This window comes from Staurois parvus, unplaced genomic scaffold (assembly GCF_062004578.1).
Source record: "Staurois parvus isolate SC_StPar_1 unplaced genomic scaffold, SC_StPar_1.0 ptg000299l, whole genome shotgun sequence".
Taxonomy (NCBI): Eukaryota; Metazoa; Chordata; class Amphibia; order Anura; family Ranidae; genus Staurois; species Staurois parvus.
In genome coordinates, this window is record NW_028318095.1 from 21,344,457 (window position 1) to 21,358,680 (window position 14,224).

The 14,224-nt window shown below is 39.2% G+C and overlaps 1 protein-coding gene across 17 annotated transcripts in view; it reads right to left on the minus strand.

Annotated features, from left to right (window-relative positions):
- MYO18A (myosin XVIIIA) overlaps window positions 1–14,224 on the minus strand; it is a 462,365-nt gene that overhangs the window by 33,136 nt on the left and 415,005 nt on the right. For 14 of the 17 annotated variants that reach the window (XM_089683011.1, XM_089683010.1, XM_089683006.1 and 11 more), the window contains 4 exons: window positions 4,398–4,535; window positions 1,212–1,397; window positions 930–1,069; window positions 352–396 (listed from right to left, as the gene is read on the minus strand). In XM_089683011.1, coding sequence (XP_089539137.1) covers window positions 352–396; window positions 930–1,069; window positions 1,212–1,397; window positions 4,398–4,535 — 509 coding nt within the window. The remainder of the gene's footprint in view (window positions 1–351; window positions 397–929; window positions 1,070–1,211; window positions 1,398–4,397; window positions 4,536–14,224) is intronic. The other 3 variants (XM_089683012.1, XM_089683016.1, XM_089683003.1) reach the window with 1 other exon arrangement.

Consider the following 14,224-nt stretch of genomic DNA (forward strand, 5'->3'; position numbering starts at 1 on the left):
ATTAAACATTATGACTCAATAGATGGGCAGGAGACTGCATAGGTGTAGCCTGCCTCACAGTGTTAAAAGAAGCAATTCCAGAGCACAATCAACAAGTGACACCCTTATAATATTATATTGTAAATTGCTGTCAGAATAAATAGGTTAGGCAGTTCCAATACATTTGAAAAATAAACCTTCATAACATAGTCAATGGGATTAATAAAACAGACATGCACTTGTCTGGGTAAGATAGGAACCATGCAGTTATGTAAGGGATCTTTCCAGGGAAGGTAATTGAAAGGGGAGTTATTGATGCTTAATGCATGCTGAAGTTAAGGGCAATTTAAAATCATAACTTAACATCCTCACTTTTTATTCTTGCGTTTATGATACTTGGTCACCATGTCCTGTAGACTGAAAACATGAAAAATAAAATAAAATATGAGAGAGTGTCAGATGATAGAAAAAAAGCAACATGAATAATGGAACAATGGGCCTCATTTATCAAAGTGTCAGAAGTATTGTTCAGACAGGCCATGCGGCTCAACATCAACCATTCAAATTCTTCCTTTTGCTTTCCTATACTGCAAAGGGAAAACAGGACTGTATTTTGTTGGACACGGACTGCCTGCTGCAATGTTCCAGTCATCACTTTTATAACTAAAGCCCAATGTTTTTGAGACTCACTGGATGTCTCCACAGCCAGTCACCCGTGGGATAATTCTGCTGTTTAGACCAAAGTGAAAAAATCTAGGAAAATGGTTACTGGGTCCCAATACTGTTGATAAAATGTGGCTGAATGTTTCTAACATGGCTTACAATTACCAATAATACATTTTACCACTGAGAAACATAAAAGGTGATACAACATTAGGACTAAATTTCTGCTTTTACTAAATAAACTGCATTATTGGCAAACACCATGAAAAAGTCAAAAGGTCTTTTACCTGTTAATGAGGTCTTCATTATCATCACTCTCCATCTCATCTTCAATGGCAGCTTGAAGATCACCAATGCGCTTAAAGGCGAGTTTTAGATCTGACTGCAAACTTTGATTTGCAGCTTCCAAGCTCTCCAGATCCATCTCCTGCAGATACAGAAATATGAAACTTTCTAGTGTTACCATATACACCAGCCTGTAAAGACTGAACAAAGCAGTCTGTGTTTGCCAGATATAGCCCTAAACCAAGTAAAACAAACCCATACTGTAGTAGAACATCTATAATTACCAGTTCATGTCTTTTGCGGCTGGCTTCTGCCTCTTTTTTGGCCAGTTCTCCCATTTCCTCTTTCATGTCTCTGGTCTGTCGCTGTATCCTCTTATTTTGCTCCTTTTCACGGTTCTCTGCAGCAGCTCGCTGGTCTCGCTCTTCTGTCAGCTTCTCTATGTTTTCTTTTAACCGGGCAACCAAACTCTGTAGGAGGAACAGCATGAGACTGTAAATGGAGTACTCTATCTTGATTCAGAAAATGTCATACATACAAAAAAAGTATATGGTATATCTGAGTTTTCTGTGCCTTCAGTTGAAGTGTACCTGAACCAAAAAAAAAAAAAAAATAAGATTTGCTATGTAATGGGGAACATCTCGAAACTGTGACTAAGCAGTACACTGAAAGATCTACCTTTTTATTTGAATGCCTCCTGAAAACAGCACAAAACCTCCTGCACCTTGAACTTCATAGCTGTATATCTTCAGTGTGAGGTCATCTCGGTTCTGCTGTTTCTACATGCTAATCTTACCAGACTTGCACTGAGATTTGGTGATGTCACTACTGTATTGCTCATTGTTCAACTTGCTGGAGAGAAAGCTGTACATGCAGTGCAAGGTCTCCTTGCTTCGGCTTCATCCTTTCTATAGATTGAGGTTTCATTCACCTCTACTGCTTCTTTTTGAATATTCTCTTGCCACTCATCAGGGGGCAGCTGATAGTTAAGCTAAGCCCTGACTATCAAGATGTCTGCCTCTACACAGACACATTGCTAAACTAGGCATGGTAAGTCAGTATTGCAGATAAGATCAGCTGCAGAGAGCAAGTAAGCAATACTGTAATTAGTCCTTTGTCCTTGGCTTGCCTTTTTTGGGAAAAGCTTCCCTAGTTCCAGTCCACCTTAAGTCTTGAAGTCTTACTTTGCAGTTTTGCTTTTTCTTTATATTTGGTGTCAAATATAATTCTACAATATTAATATTAAAGAATGCCATTTACATGTGAAACCGAAAAACATTTATTGAAGCATTTAGGCAATCTATTCTTTCCTGCTATTTGGTAGGACTAGGAAGGTTCTGTTCATTAGAAGCTTCAAAGAAGTCTTGTACTTGGAACCAATCATTTTATTCTCAAAGGGGCTTGTTTATATTATAATTTATTGTTTGTATGCTACAGTAAGACATAACACCATAAAGTATTGCCTGTAATCTTCTATCTCTGTGTTAACTGAATGTCAAAATTAGGTACAGCTCAATAATACTAAATTATTACCTAATTAGTACCCTTGAGAAAGTAATGGACGAATGTGATGAAAGGAGTCGTGGCGGAGCGTTGTGACTTCATAACATCACGTGACAGGCTGGAGTGTGCCCAGTAAGATGATGCCAATCCCCTGGCCTTAAGGAGAATTCTGATGACATTTAGTGCACTTACTTTGTGAGTGGCTTTCTTATAGTGTTTTCTTATAATAAATTTGTTTAAAAGGTGAAGCACTATGATGGTCTCCCTTTGCAATTTTGAGCTGAAGAGCTGTTTTTTTAGATGCTGACTGGGTGCTGTGATAAAAACTGACTGAAGAGAAGGTAGAGGTGGACAATTCATTTGAAGATAACACCAAAATAGCCCCTTGAATAAGCATAAAAACCATGTCACCTATTTAATCTATAGGTCAGGGGTTCCCGGTAGATGCAACAGGTAAACGATGCTGGGATTCACTTGGATGACAAGATATAAGTGGAAGCAGTAGAATGCACAGTGATCACAAGGAGGCGTTTCAACTTTTATTCATTTCTTTTCACAATTAAAAGACTCTAATGAAAAAAAGACTTTAAATGTTTATACTTGAGTGGTTATAACTTATTTAAGCACTATTATGAGTTTGTATTGGTTTTGCACAGTGGTACAAATTGCACTGCACTGGTTTGTATATTAATTTAAGTACAGATCAAATTGACCTTAAAGGAGACATACAGCCAAAGCTCATTTGCCTGTACGTCTCCTGTGGATCACAGTTCATTCTGCACTCCTGTGATCAATTTTTAGATGACAGTTCTATTGCTTTTCCATGCAGCAGGAAGAGGCTCCCCCCACTGCCTTCCACTGCTTCTCTGGGCTCTTCCTTCCCATCGGTGAGCCAGGGATTAAAGCCAGATTTTACGCCAGCTTACCACAGAGATGACCATGGATTGGAACATCCCCAATCATCTCCATGGACTAAGAAACTGGAAGTGACAAGTGTTTTGTCACTTCTGGTTTCACCAGGATGTAAGCAAGTCATTACTGGCTTGTGAAAGCACCTGCTTAAACTGATCTCCATTTGAGCAAATGCTTTTAAAGGCTTCTATAGCTTCTAATAGACCCCAGATGTCTCAGTAAAGAAGAACTGTCAATGCTCCAGCTATCACAAGGGATATTGCTCATCTTTTGTGACAGCAATAAAAGTGGTAAAAAAAAAAAATCGAGGCAGTGTAAAAAAAATGTTATAACATTTTACAAATTTAAGGTGTCTTGCCCCTCTGTGATTGCAGGAAAAGGGGAATGCATACACATGTCCTGCACACTTATGTAAATGGTGCTCTCATCACATATGTGCGGTATCCCATGAACGTAAGAATGAGAGCAATAACTGCCAAATCTCCTGTATAACCTGTAACCGGTAAGTTCTTTTAAAGCATTGCCTATAGAGATTTTTAGGTGCTGTAGTGTGGTGCCATTCCATGGGCATACGCAATTTTAATGCAAGACAGATAAGGTATCTATTTACTCGGCATAACATCCTCTTTTATATTTTACCAAAAAAATGGTTGGAATATTGTGTTTGTGTGCAATAAAATTAATCAAAGATGTATTTTTTCCCAAAAATTTGCATTAGAAAAACCACTGCTCAAACACCGTATGACATAAAAAAAATAGCAAAGCCCAACAATTTATTCCCTAGGGCTTCTGATTTACACCCCTCCCCCCAAAAAGAAAAATTATATATATATATATATATATATATATATACATACATACATATACACATATATATATTTAGTAATTCTCTAGCAAAAAAAATGATTTTTACATGCAGGAGAGAAATGTCAGAATTGGCCCGACAGGGAAGTAGTTAAAAAATGGACCAACTGAGCACAGGTGCATAAAAGCATATTAACCTAACCATAGATGCAATAAAACCATTCAGGGAAGAGGTCAGGGGCTCTTCTTACCTCCATGCGCTTCACTTGTGTTCTCTCGAATTCCAGCCGTGTTTCCAGTTCTCGGATTTTGGCCTCTTGTCTGCTTACTACAGATTTATCCACCATAGACTGCTCCAAGAACTCCAGCTGACTCTGCAAGCCTTGTAACTGTACAAAGAGAAACATGTGTCACTGAAACTACCATACAAGCAATGAAATTCTACCATTACACAGCATTTACAACCCCCTGACTGATATTTAAAGGAGTATTTGCATTGTTCTGTTTTTGAAGAGCGAACATAAATAGAGAAATTGCCTTTACTGGCTCTCGTGACAATTTTTCTAGAGTGAACTACATTTCTTGCTTATTAGCTACACTGAATAGGATAGATTCTGATTTGATTATGCAAATATTCATATTATATAGGAGTCATCTATTTTGGTTTGGTAAATTTTAGTGGTCAGCCATTACTAGTTACACAAAGAGCAATGGGCAGATAACATAACTACAATGAGGTTCATCCTTGTACATCCTTGTGCACTAAGTATTTATTTTGTAAAAAAGACCACTACATGCAAAATGTTAAATATGACTACTTATGAATGGAGATGACATGACAAAACAAGCCAATATTTTAAATAAAAGCTATATAAATGGATAATAGTGAAGATTAAAGTAACACTTTTCAGAAGACAACCAGATAAAATGTTATTGTTGACTTGTACAGCGCCACGTCCCTAAGCATGGCACAATTCATAACACATATATTACAGCTACGTGGAAAAGTGAAAGTAAAGAAAACCCCAAATGTTGGGTTGCCCCCAGAAAAGTAATAGAGAGGAAACTTTTCTATGGTGACACTGGTTCTGGTAACTTGAAGGACCATAATGAATTCCCTCAATCTGTAGGGATTATTTCTCACTTCCTATTTTGGCTATGAGACAGGAAGTGAAGGTAAATCTTCTCAAAATGCAAAAAAAAGTTTTGCCTATAGTTCTACTTTAAAGAGAAACTCCAGGCCCCCCCAAAAAAATTAACAGTCAGCAGCTACAAATACTGTAGCTGCTGACTTTTAATATAAGGACACTTACCTGTCCAGGGAACCAGCGATGTCCTCACCCGAGCAGATCCTTCAGTCGGTTTCCAGTGCAGGCACTGGCATCCTGAGCAAGCGAAACCGACAGTGAAGCCTTGCGGCTTCACAGCCGGCTTCCAACTCTGCATGCACGAAGCACGCTGCACTGTGTGTATGGTCCTTGTGAAGTGTCCCTGAAGGCAGCAAGGAAAGGAGGGGGGCCGAACTTCCAGCTCAGATTGCCACGTCACATCTGACCGGAAGAGGAAGCAGGTACCTGTCAAAACAAGGTACCCGCTCCCCCACACAAAGTGCCAAATGTGGCAGTGTAGGGTGGAGGATGCAAACAAGCGGCTTTAAGATTGTACAGCTAACCATATAAAACACAAATGAGTGAATTTTTTATTTTTTTGCCGGACATTATACAGAACAGAAAGTGAGCTGAAATCTCTCAAACAAAATTAACTGGTCTAGTAGAGTGGATAAGGGATGGAAACTCAAGTTTTTATTACCATCTGATTCCCCTCTGGAGAAATTTCCTTTCAGGAGGATGCCATATTACAAAATCAGAAAGAGAAGAAATCTCCTCAATGGAGCACACAGATATCTTATACAAAACATTTGCAAATCATCTCAATAATGTAAAACAATGTACTGCAATCAGTAAGCAGAAGCATTCATTATAACTGGAGTCCTCATTAAATCTGCTGTGTCAAGTTATCTACACGCTAAAGAAAGGGATCAAAATATTCAGATTAAAAGACAGTTTGTCCTGTGCGATGTCACTCTCTCCTAACAGGTTACCCAGAAATGGCAGCAGAAATGTTTGTCCTAATAAGAAGCTTTGCAAGGACATAAGCTATAATGGATAAAACAAACTAAGACCAGGGAAGATTATAAGAGAACTGAGAAGTACACACTATCAGGACATGTTAGGAAAGAATGAAGATCGTCAAAGATAGAAGTTTTGAGACAAGTATAACTAATGAGCGTTATAAACTTGAATGGATACCATACCTAATGTTCCTAAGCTTTCATGACCTTACAAGGCTACACATATGATAAAACATGCTTAATGTGCTAGGAGGTGTTTGACACCAAAGATGCTTCTTTGCTCTTTAGTGGCATAGGTAGTTAACCGAAAGCCTAGCTCAATATGAGTCTTCAATGCCAGGAAGGTGTGGAAGTAACAAAAAATACAGGAGAAGATAACAGACTAGAGGGAATGGATTCTAGAAAGTTAGGACAACGGAGAAAACAAAAGAGGAGGCCATAGAAGAGATAAAGAGGAGGTGAGAGAAAGCGCAGAAAAGTAATTTGAAGTCAGAAAACGCAAAAGGGATTCAGAAAGAGATCAGGGAACAGTGAAAACTGCAGCAAAGGCAAAGAGACCAGAGAGGAGGTAGGAAAACAGAATGCAATCTAGAAAATGGGTAGGATAGGCTTCTTGGTACAGGGAATCCGATCAAAAAAAGACAGCAACTCCATAGGTTAACCAAACCTAACTAATATGGCTGGCAGGACAAAGAATTCACTTTCCTAACGGTTCACACCCAACACAATGCAGGAGTTCTTATAGGTTAATGTGAATTACAAAGACTTTGAATGAACCCTCAATGTGCCTGCATGAAAAACAGCAACCTGGACTATTTTTGATTATGTAACACACTGCAACACAATGAACAGAGTATTCACATCTGTGTGGTGTGGTGCACTATAACACAGGTGCATTTATTTTTTTAATGAATATGTGCATTGGAGTGTGATTAAGAAAGGATGGCAACTCACATCAGCATACATGTCCAGTATGTTACCATACATCGCACTCTGGATTCTTAAACAGATTTTAGATAGACTACAGAACTTCAGCATGGTCATTAGGAAGCTGAATGACACTCTTATCATATGTCAATTTAGTGTGATGCACGGAGAAGAACAAAAGATTAAGAATGTACATGGAAATCAGAAAGAAAGATTCAGATAGGAAGGAATAATATACAGAAAAGACAAAAAGAAAAATCTATAAGATATTGACTCTCTTTCTTCAAGCCTACATTAATCCACCACTGAAGAAGAGTCTGCGCCCCCCTCTACCCCCTTCCCTTCCAGGATATTGACTGGGAATTACTTAATGCGCTTTATTTACTTAGTTTCACTAACACAGCTCTTAATTACCAATGACAAATGTATTAAATGAAAGAACAGCAGGCCCGGAACCTTACAGGGGTGGGGAAAGGTCATGGAGTAATTTCTTCTCTGTGTTATCCTATAAATGAGACAGATAAATAAACTTCTGGAAAATAATAGTTTAAAAACCTGAAATATGTCCAGAATAGAAGCATCCTGTCTAGTAGCTTATGGTCTGGACAGGTTAAACAAGCAGTAATGTTGCACAAATAACACTAAATGGAAAAAAAAAAAGTTGTATATCCCATTCCAACACCACAAGCATTCATAGAATAGCCTCCACTCCTCTGGAAGGATTTAGGTGGCAATTCACACCAGAATGTGGTGCAGGAAACCCACGTTCCATGCGTGTATCCTGCACCGCACTTGTGATCTACAGTGCGTGTCAGTATTAACGTAGCAAACATCCCAAACGCAGGTGCTTTTTTAAAAGTAGTGCAAGCGCCACTTTTGGTGCAGTCCCGCATGATTTCAACTCATTCAAATGAATGGCCTGAAATTGCACTGCAGCCAGATTGCATGTGAATCACATGTAAACTCATAGCATGTTCCTGTGTGGTTCACGGCATGAGAAATCCTTACAAAAGATTTTGAAATGTGTTTTTGGGAATTTAAGCCCATTCAGCCAAAAATCATTTGCGGTCAAGTTGGATAAGAAAACCTGACTCGTATCAAATCATCCCCGAGGTGTTTAAAAGGTTAGAGGTCATGGTTCTGTACAGGCCGTCCTAGTTCATCTACACCAAACTCATCAAAATAGATCTTGTTCAATATTTTTATTAGTTTGAGAACAAAGAGGAGGTACGTCTCTCGAAATGCAAAATACAATTGGATGATATACAAGGGTTAGAAGAAAAAAAAAGAAGAGGGAAACAATACATGATTTGCAGGTGTGAAAGTGACGGCATGCTTTGCGATGAAAGCGGAAGTGATGTAACACACTTTTGCCTCCGCTGTGTGATGAGACACCTAGCTAACAGGTGGGAAGCCTGATTTCATCATTCACTACGTGTGCTGCTTGTAATACGGAGTCATGTCGGAGCTTACTGAGCTTCAAAGAGGGAAAATTGTTGGTGCCCACTTAGCTGGTGCCTTCGTGACAGAAGTTGGCAATTTATTTGCCATGTCATGAGGTACAGTATCAAAAGTTATGACGGCACATACAGTTTCCGGGAAAATATCGTCTGATAAGCATAAACGTGGTCAACATGATCAATCGACTGAAGGAGACAAAAAGAACTTTGTTCAGGATTGTGACCCAGAAGAAATAAATACAACTGCTGCAAAAGTGACTGCAGAGCTCAATTTCATTCTTCACGGGACTCAGTCTTCATAGGGCTGAGATTGAGCTCTGCAGTCACTTTTGCAGCAGTTGTTTTCTTATTCTGGATCACAATCCTGCGCAATGTCCTTTTGTCTCTTTTGGTCAGTTGACCATGTCGACAGCGTTTATGCTCATCAGAAGACGTTTTGATACTGTACCCTGCAACACGGCAAAAAAATTGGCAACTTCAGTCACAGAGGCACCAACAATTTACACTCTTTGAAGCTCAGTAAGCTCTGACATAACTCTGTATTACTAACAGCGCATGAAAGTGAGGCTTCTCACCTGTTAGCTAGGCGTCTCATCACACTTCAACTTGAAACATGTTGTCAATTTCACACCTGCAAATCATTAAAAATATGAAGGCTGTATATCTATGAAACTACTACTAAACGGCTAGAAAGGTCATTTTTTAGTTATTTTATTATAATTGAAATTATTTAAACATTTGCTTTACATCTTTTTTTAGTGTGCGTTAGATATAACACACACACACACTTTAACCTCCCTAGCGGTCTGATTATGTCCATATTTCTGTGCTTAAAGCGGTACATATTTTTGCATGGAAATATGTATTTTTTTTTATTGTAGGCCTGTAATTTTTAGGAATAATTCACTAAAATCTGTCCGGACAAGAGTCTACTAAACATCCCGGGTAGGATAAAACTTGAAACACAAAATCATAAATTATAATTTAATAAATAATCATAAAAAATAATATAATAATAATACATTTAATTCAATAATATAATCAAACCAAAAACACTGAAATTTGAAAAATGAGCAAAGTCGCTAAATCATTTTCAGTGTCTGATGACGAATTTCCCCACGAATCATTATCACTCAATTCTGCAAGTGGTTCTGATTTACTATCGCTGTTCTCTAGCCGGTCTAAAACCGCTTTTGACCTAAAGGGACGCTTTTTGGACGCCATGGACGTTTCTCAGTTTCCAGGCAGAAAGAACAGTAAAAATGCAGGCAGGGAACAGGACAAAGCACTAGGGACAAAATGTATGTGAAATGGTTTGATACAGTAATGTTTTACTATGTGATTTTGGTGTATTTATTAAATGTCACTTTTTGACATTTTCAAATTTCCCGCCAGTTCCGTCCCCTGTACGTCCCGACGCTCGCAGGGGACAGAACCCAGATGACAGATGCCGGCATCCGCCGGATTACATTGCCGGGGACACTGCAGGAGGGACATCGCGGGAGCGCAGGACAAGGTAAGTGAAGAACAGATCTCGGATCAGTGCTGCAGGGTATTCCCGAGTGTAGCTCGGGGTTACCGCTTGTGGTACTGAAACTTTACCCCGAGCTACACTCGGGAATACCACCAGGGGGGTTAAAAGAAAAAAATGCAATCTATACCTTAAGCAAGAACTAGTAGGGGATAGTTATAACCCTGGCTATGTTTCTTTTTCTGTCTGTGTCCCAGTAAGGAGATTTTTTTTCACTCCAGTGATTAATATACACTGTAAGTGAGAAGAAAACTTTGTCATCAGAATTCACATTTTCCCTCACCTCCTGTTTCAGTGACAACTATAATATTTTTGATTTCCTTTCACTTTCTGTTCCAGTAAAAAAGATCAACAGGGACCTGACAGGGGTGGCTACTCCTTCCAAAATCAAACAAATATTGCATGACAAAGGACTTGTAAAGCACTATGGGTTAGATAAAGAGACAATGCAATGGGTACTGGCTGCTTTGAGGTTCAGTTTGTCTGACAAACATCAGACCGAACCATCCTATAAGGGATAAGTCATGCAATGGGCTTTGGCTTTAAATACACTTTACTACATGACAGACGATTTGCAAAGCACTATGGGTTAGCAAAAGAGACACTGCAATGGATACTGCTTGCTTTGAGAATCAGCTTGTCTAAATAAAACATAAGACTGAGCCATCCTATGTGCGATGAGTGATTGCAATGAGTAAATACATTTGTGTGTGTAAATTTGGCATGCCCTAGTGAAGTCAGTAAACAGACATTTAACTCAGGTTCACACCAGTGCGGCTTTGAAGTTGCGCTACTTCAGCATGATTCAAAGTCGACAATCGGTGAGATTTTAATGTTTGATTAGCTTGTGGCTTGAAATGTCATTAAATAGATGTTAATGCAAGTCACAATGAAATCGCACAAGGATAGAGCAGGAACCTTTTTCAAAGTTGCAGTGATTTTGATGGTTCCATTGCTGAAAAATGGGGTGTGACTTGTTATGCAACTTTGAACTGTCAAGTCGCACTTGTGTGAACCAGAGCTTAAAATCAAACTAAATCATTAAATGTTCAGCCAGTGAAATGCAGCTGTTAAGTGCCACCCACTGGCTCAAAAGGAGAATGCACAAATATTAGCATAAAAAAAATAAAAAGGTTTTAAAATAAAATTTTTATTTTGCCATCCTGACTATAATGAAAACATTTTGTACAGAACTACAGACATGGTAGGTTATTTAGCTAGTGTCTAAATCGTCCCTAGTATGTATGTAATGTGCATTATGGTGGCCATACACTAGATGAAAAATTGTTTGAAAATCTGTCATTTGAACAGTTTGTTCATTTTTTGTCATAGTAATGGGCACAAATCGAAAATTGGTAGTGAGGTTTTTGAGCCCAAAATAAATCAAAGGTAAGTTTGGAAAACTTCTGCCGAATGGACGATACATTAAAAGGTTAATGGGTTTCTTGCCCATTAAAAATGTAATTAACGGTACTGCGCATATGTAACCCAGAAATAAAAAACTGCTTCATTTATGTCCATTGAACGATTTATTGTCTAAAATTCGGTCATTACATGATTGCAATATAGTTTGCTATTATGACCATGTGTTTGTTTTTCTAAAACCCGTTTGAATGATTTATCAACTAGTGTATGGCTAGAATTAGGGACCCTAAATTGTAAGCTCGAGTGCAGGGACTGATGTGGATGTACAATATATAATATAAAGAGCTGCATAAATAAACGGCCCTATATAAGTACCTGGCATAAACTAATAAGAGTAGTTTAAATTAGGAGGAGGAGTAATTGGAAATTGAGTGCTTGAAGCTCAGCAATTACTACAATAACAACAATGACGTGGAAGTGCAAGGATGTGAAACACACTACACTGCTCAAAAAAATTAAAGGAACACTTTGGAAACACATCAGAACTCAATTGTGAAAAAGCTCATGCTGGATATCTATACTGACATGGACTGGATAATGTGTTAGGAACGTAAGGATGTCCCATCTTTTTATGGAAAATAAAATTATCAACCTACAGAGGACTGAATTCAAAGACACCCCGAAAATCAAAGTGAAAAAATGATGCAGCAAGCTAGTCCATTTTGCTGAAATTTCATTACAGCAACTCAAAAAAATGGTACTCAGTAGTTTGCATGGCCCCCACATGGTTGTATGCATGCTCCTAATGAGATGGCGGATGGTGTCCTGTGGTATTTCCTCCCAGATCTGGACCAGGACATCACTGAGCTCCTGGACAGTTTGAGATGCAACTTGGGGGCATCAGATGGACCGAAACATGAAATCCCAGAGATGTTCTATTGGATTTAGGTCAGGCGAGCGTGGGGGCCATTCAACGGTATCAATTCCTTCATCCTCCAGGAACTGCCTGCATACTCTCGCCACATGAGGCCGGGCATTGTTGTGCACCAGGAGAAACTCAGGATCCACTGCACCAGCGTAGGGTCTGACAATGGGTCCAAGGATTTCATCCCGATATCTAATAGCAGTCAGGATGCCATCGTCTAGCCTGCAGAGGTCTGTGTGTCCCTCCATAGATATGCCTCCCCAAACCACCAATGATCCACCACCAAAATGGTCATGCTGAATGATGTTACAGGCAGCATAACATTCTCCACAGCTTATCCAGACCCTTTCACGTCTGTCACATGTGCTCAGGGTGAACCTGAATCTGTGAAAAGCACAGGATGCTAGTGGCGGACCCTCCAATTCTGGTGTTCAATGGCAAATGTCGATCGAGCTGTATGATGCCGGGAAGTGAGCACAGGGCCCACTAGAGGACGTCAGGCACTCAGGCCACCATCATGAAGTCTGTTTCTGATTGTTTGGTCAGAGACATCCACACCAGTGGCCTGCTGGAGGTCATTTTGTAGGGCTCCAGCAGTGCTCATCCTGTTCCTCCTTGCACAAATAGCAGATACCGGTCCTGCTGATTGGTTATGGACCTTCTACGACCCTATCCAGCTCTCCTAGAGTAACCACCTGTCTCCTGGAATCTCCTCCATGCTCTTGAGACTGTGCTGGGAGAAACAGCAAACCTTCTGGCAATGGCACGTATTGATGTGCCATCCTGGAGGAGTCAGACTTCCTGTGCAACCTCCGTAGTGTCAAGCGCCTCCTGCTACCAGTAGTGACACTGACCCTAGCCAAATGCAAAACTAGTGAAAAACAGTCAGAAAAGATGAGTAGGGGAAAAAAATGTCAATGGCCTCCACCTGTAACACCATTCCTGTTTTGGGGGTCATTTTCATGCTGCCCATCTAGTGCCCTTGTGAATTTCATTAACACCAAAGCAGCTGAAACTGATTAACAACTCCCTCTGCTACTTAACTGACCAGATCCATATCCCAGGAGTGTAACTGACGTGATGCTATACTCTGATTAACAAGTGTTCCTTTAATTTTTTTGAGCAGTGTATGAAAAACCTATTGAAAATTACTTTAAAACTGCAATTAGAACTTAAAGTACCAGCTCTTTTAAAAAAATACCATACCATCTCTTTGAAACATTGAAAATAAAGATGGCCAGTCCAGAGTTAGAGGTCAGTTTATATACACTGCAGTAAAATTTACTTCATAATTTTAATTTAATCTCAATGGTTTAGGAATGTATATTTCAGATAAAATGGTCAATAGAACATATTTTCCTACCAACTGCTGGCTTCCTGTTTGGTCATTTCATTGAAGCACGCTGTTTTTGTAAAACAATACATGGCAGTTAATTGTTCTACTATTTTCTCTAGATGATGATTTTTATGTTATTTTATAAATCAACTTGTTTTCTAGCTTATGCAACTGTTTAAAGCTTACTTGCAGCCTTTGTTATGCAGCAGACACCTATGAGGAACATGGATGATCCAGCATGGAAGACATGCAGGCATAAAAGAGCACATACGTTGCTTGTCAAATGCTGACCATTCCACCCTACAGAAGGTTTTGCCAGAGGCAGCACATCTCCACCACTGTACTACACAATTCAGCATTAGGTTTAAACTACATCTAAGCAAACAGTACAAGAATAATATAT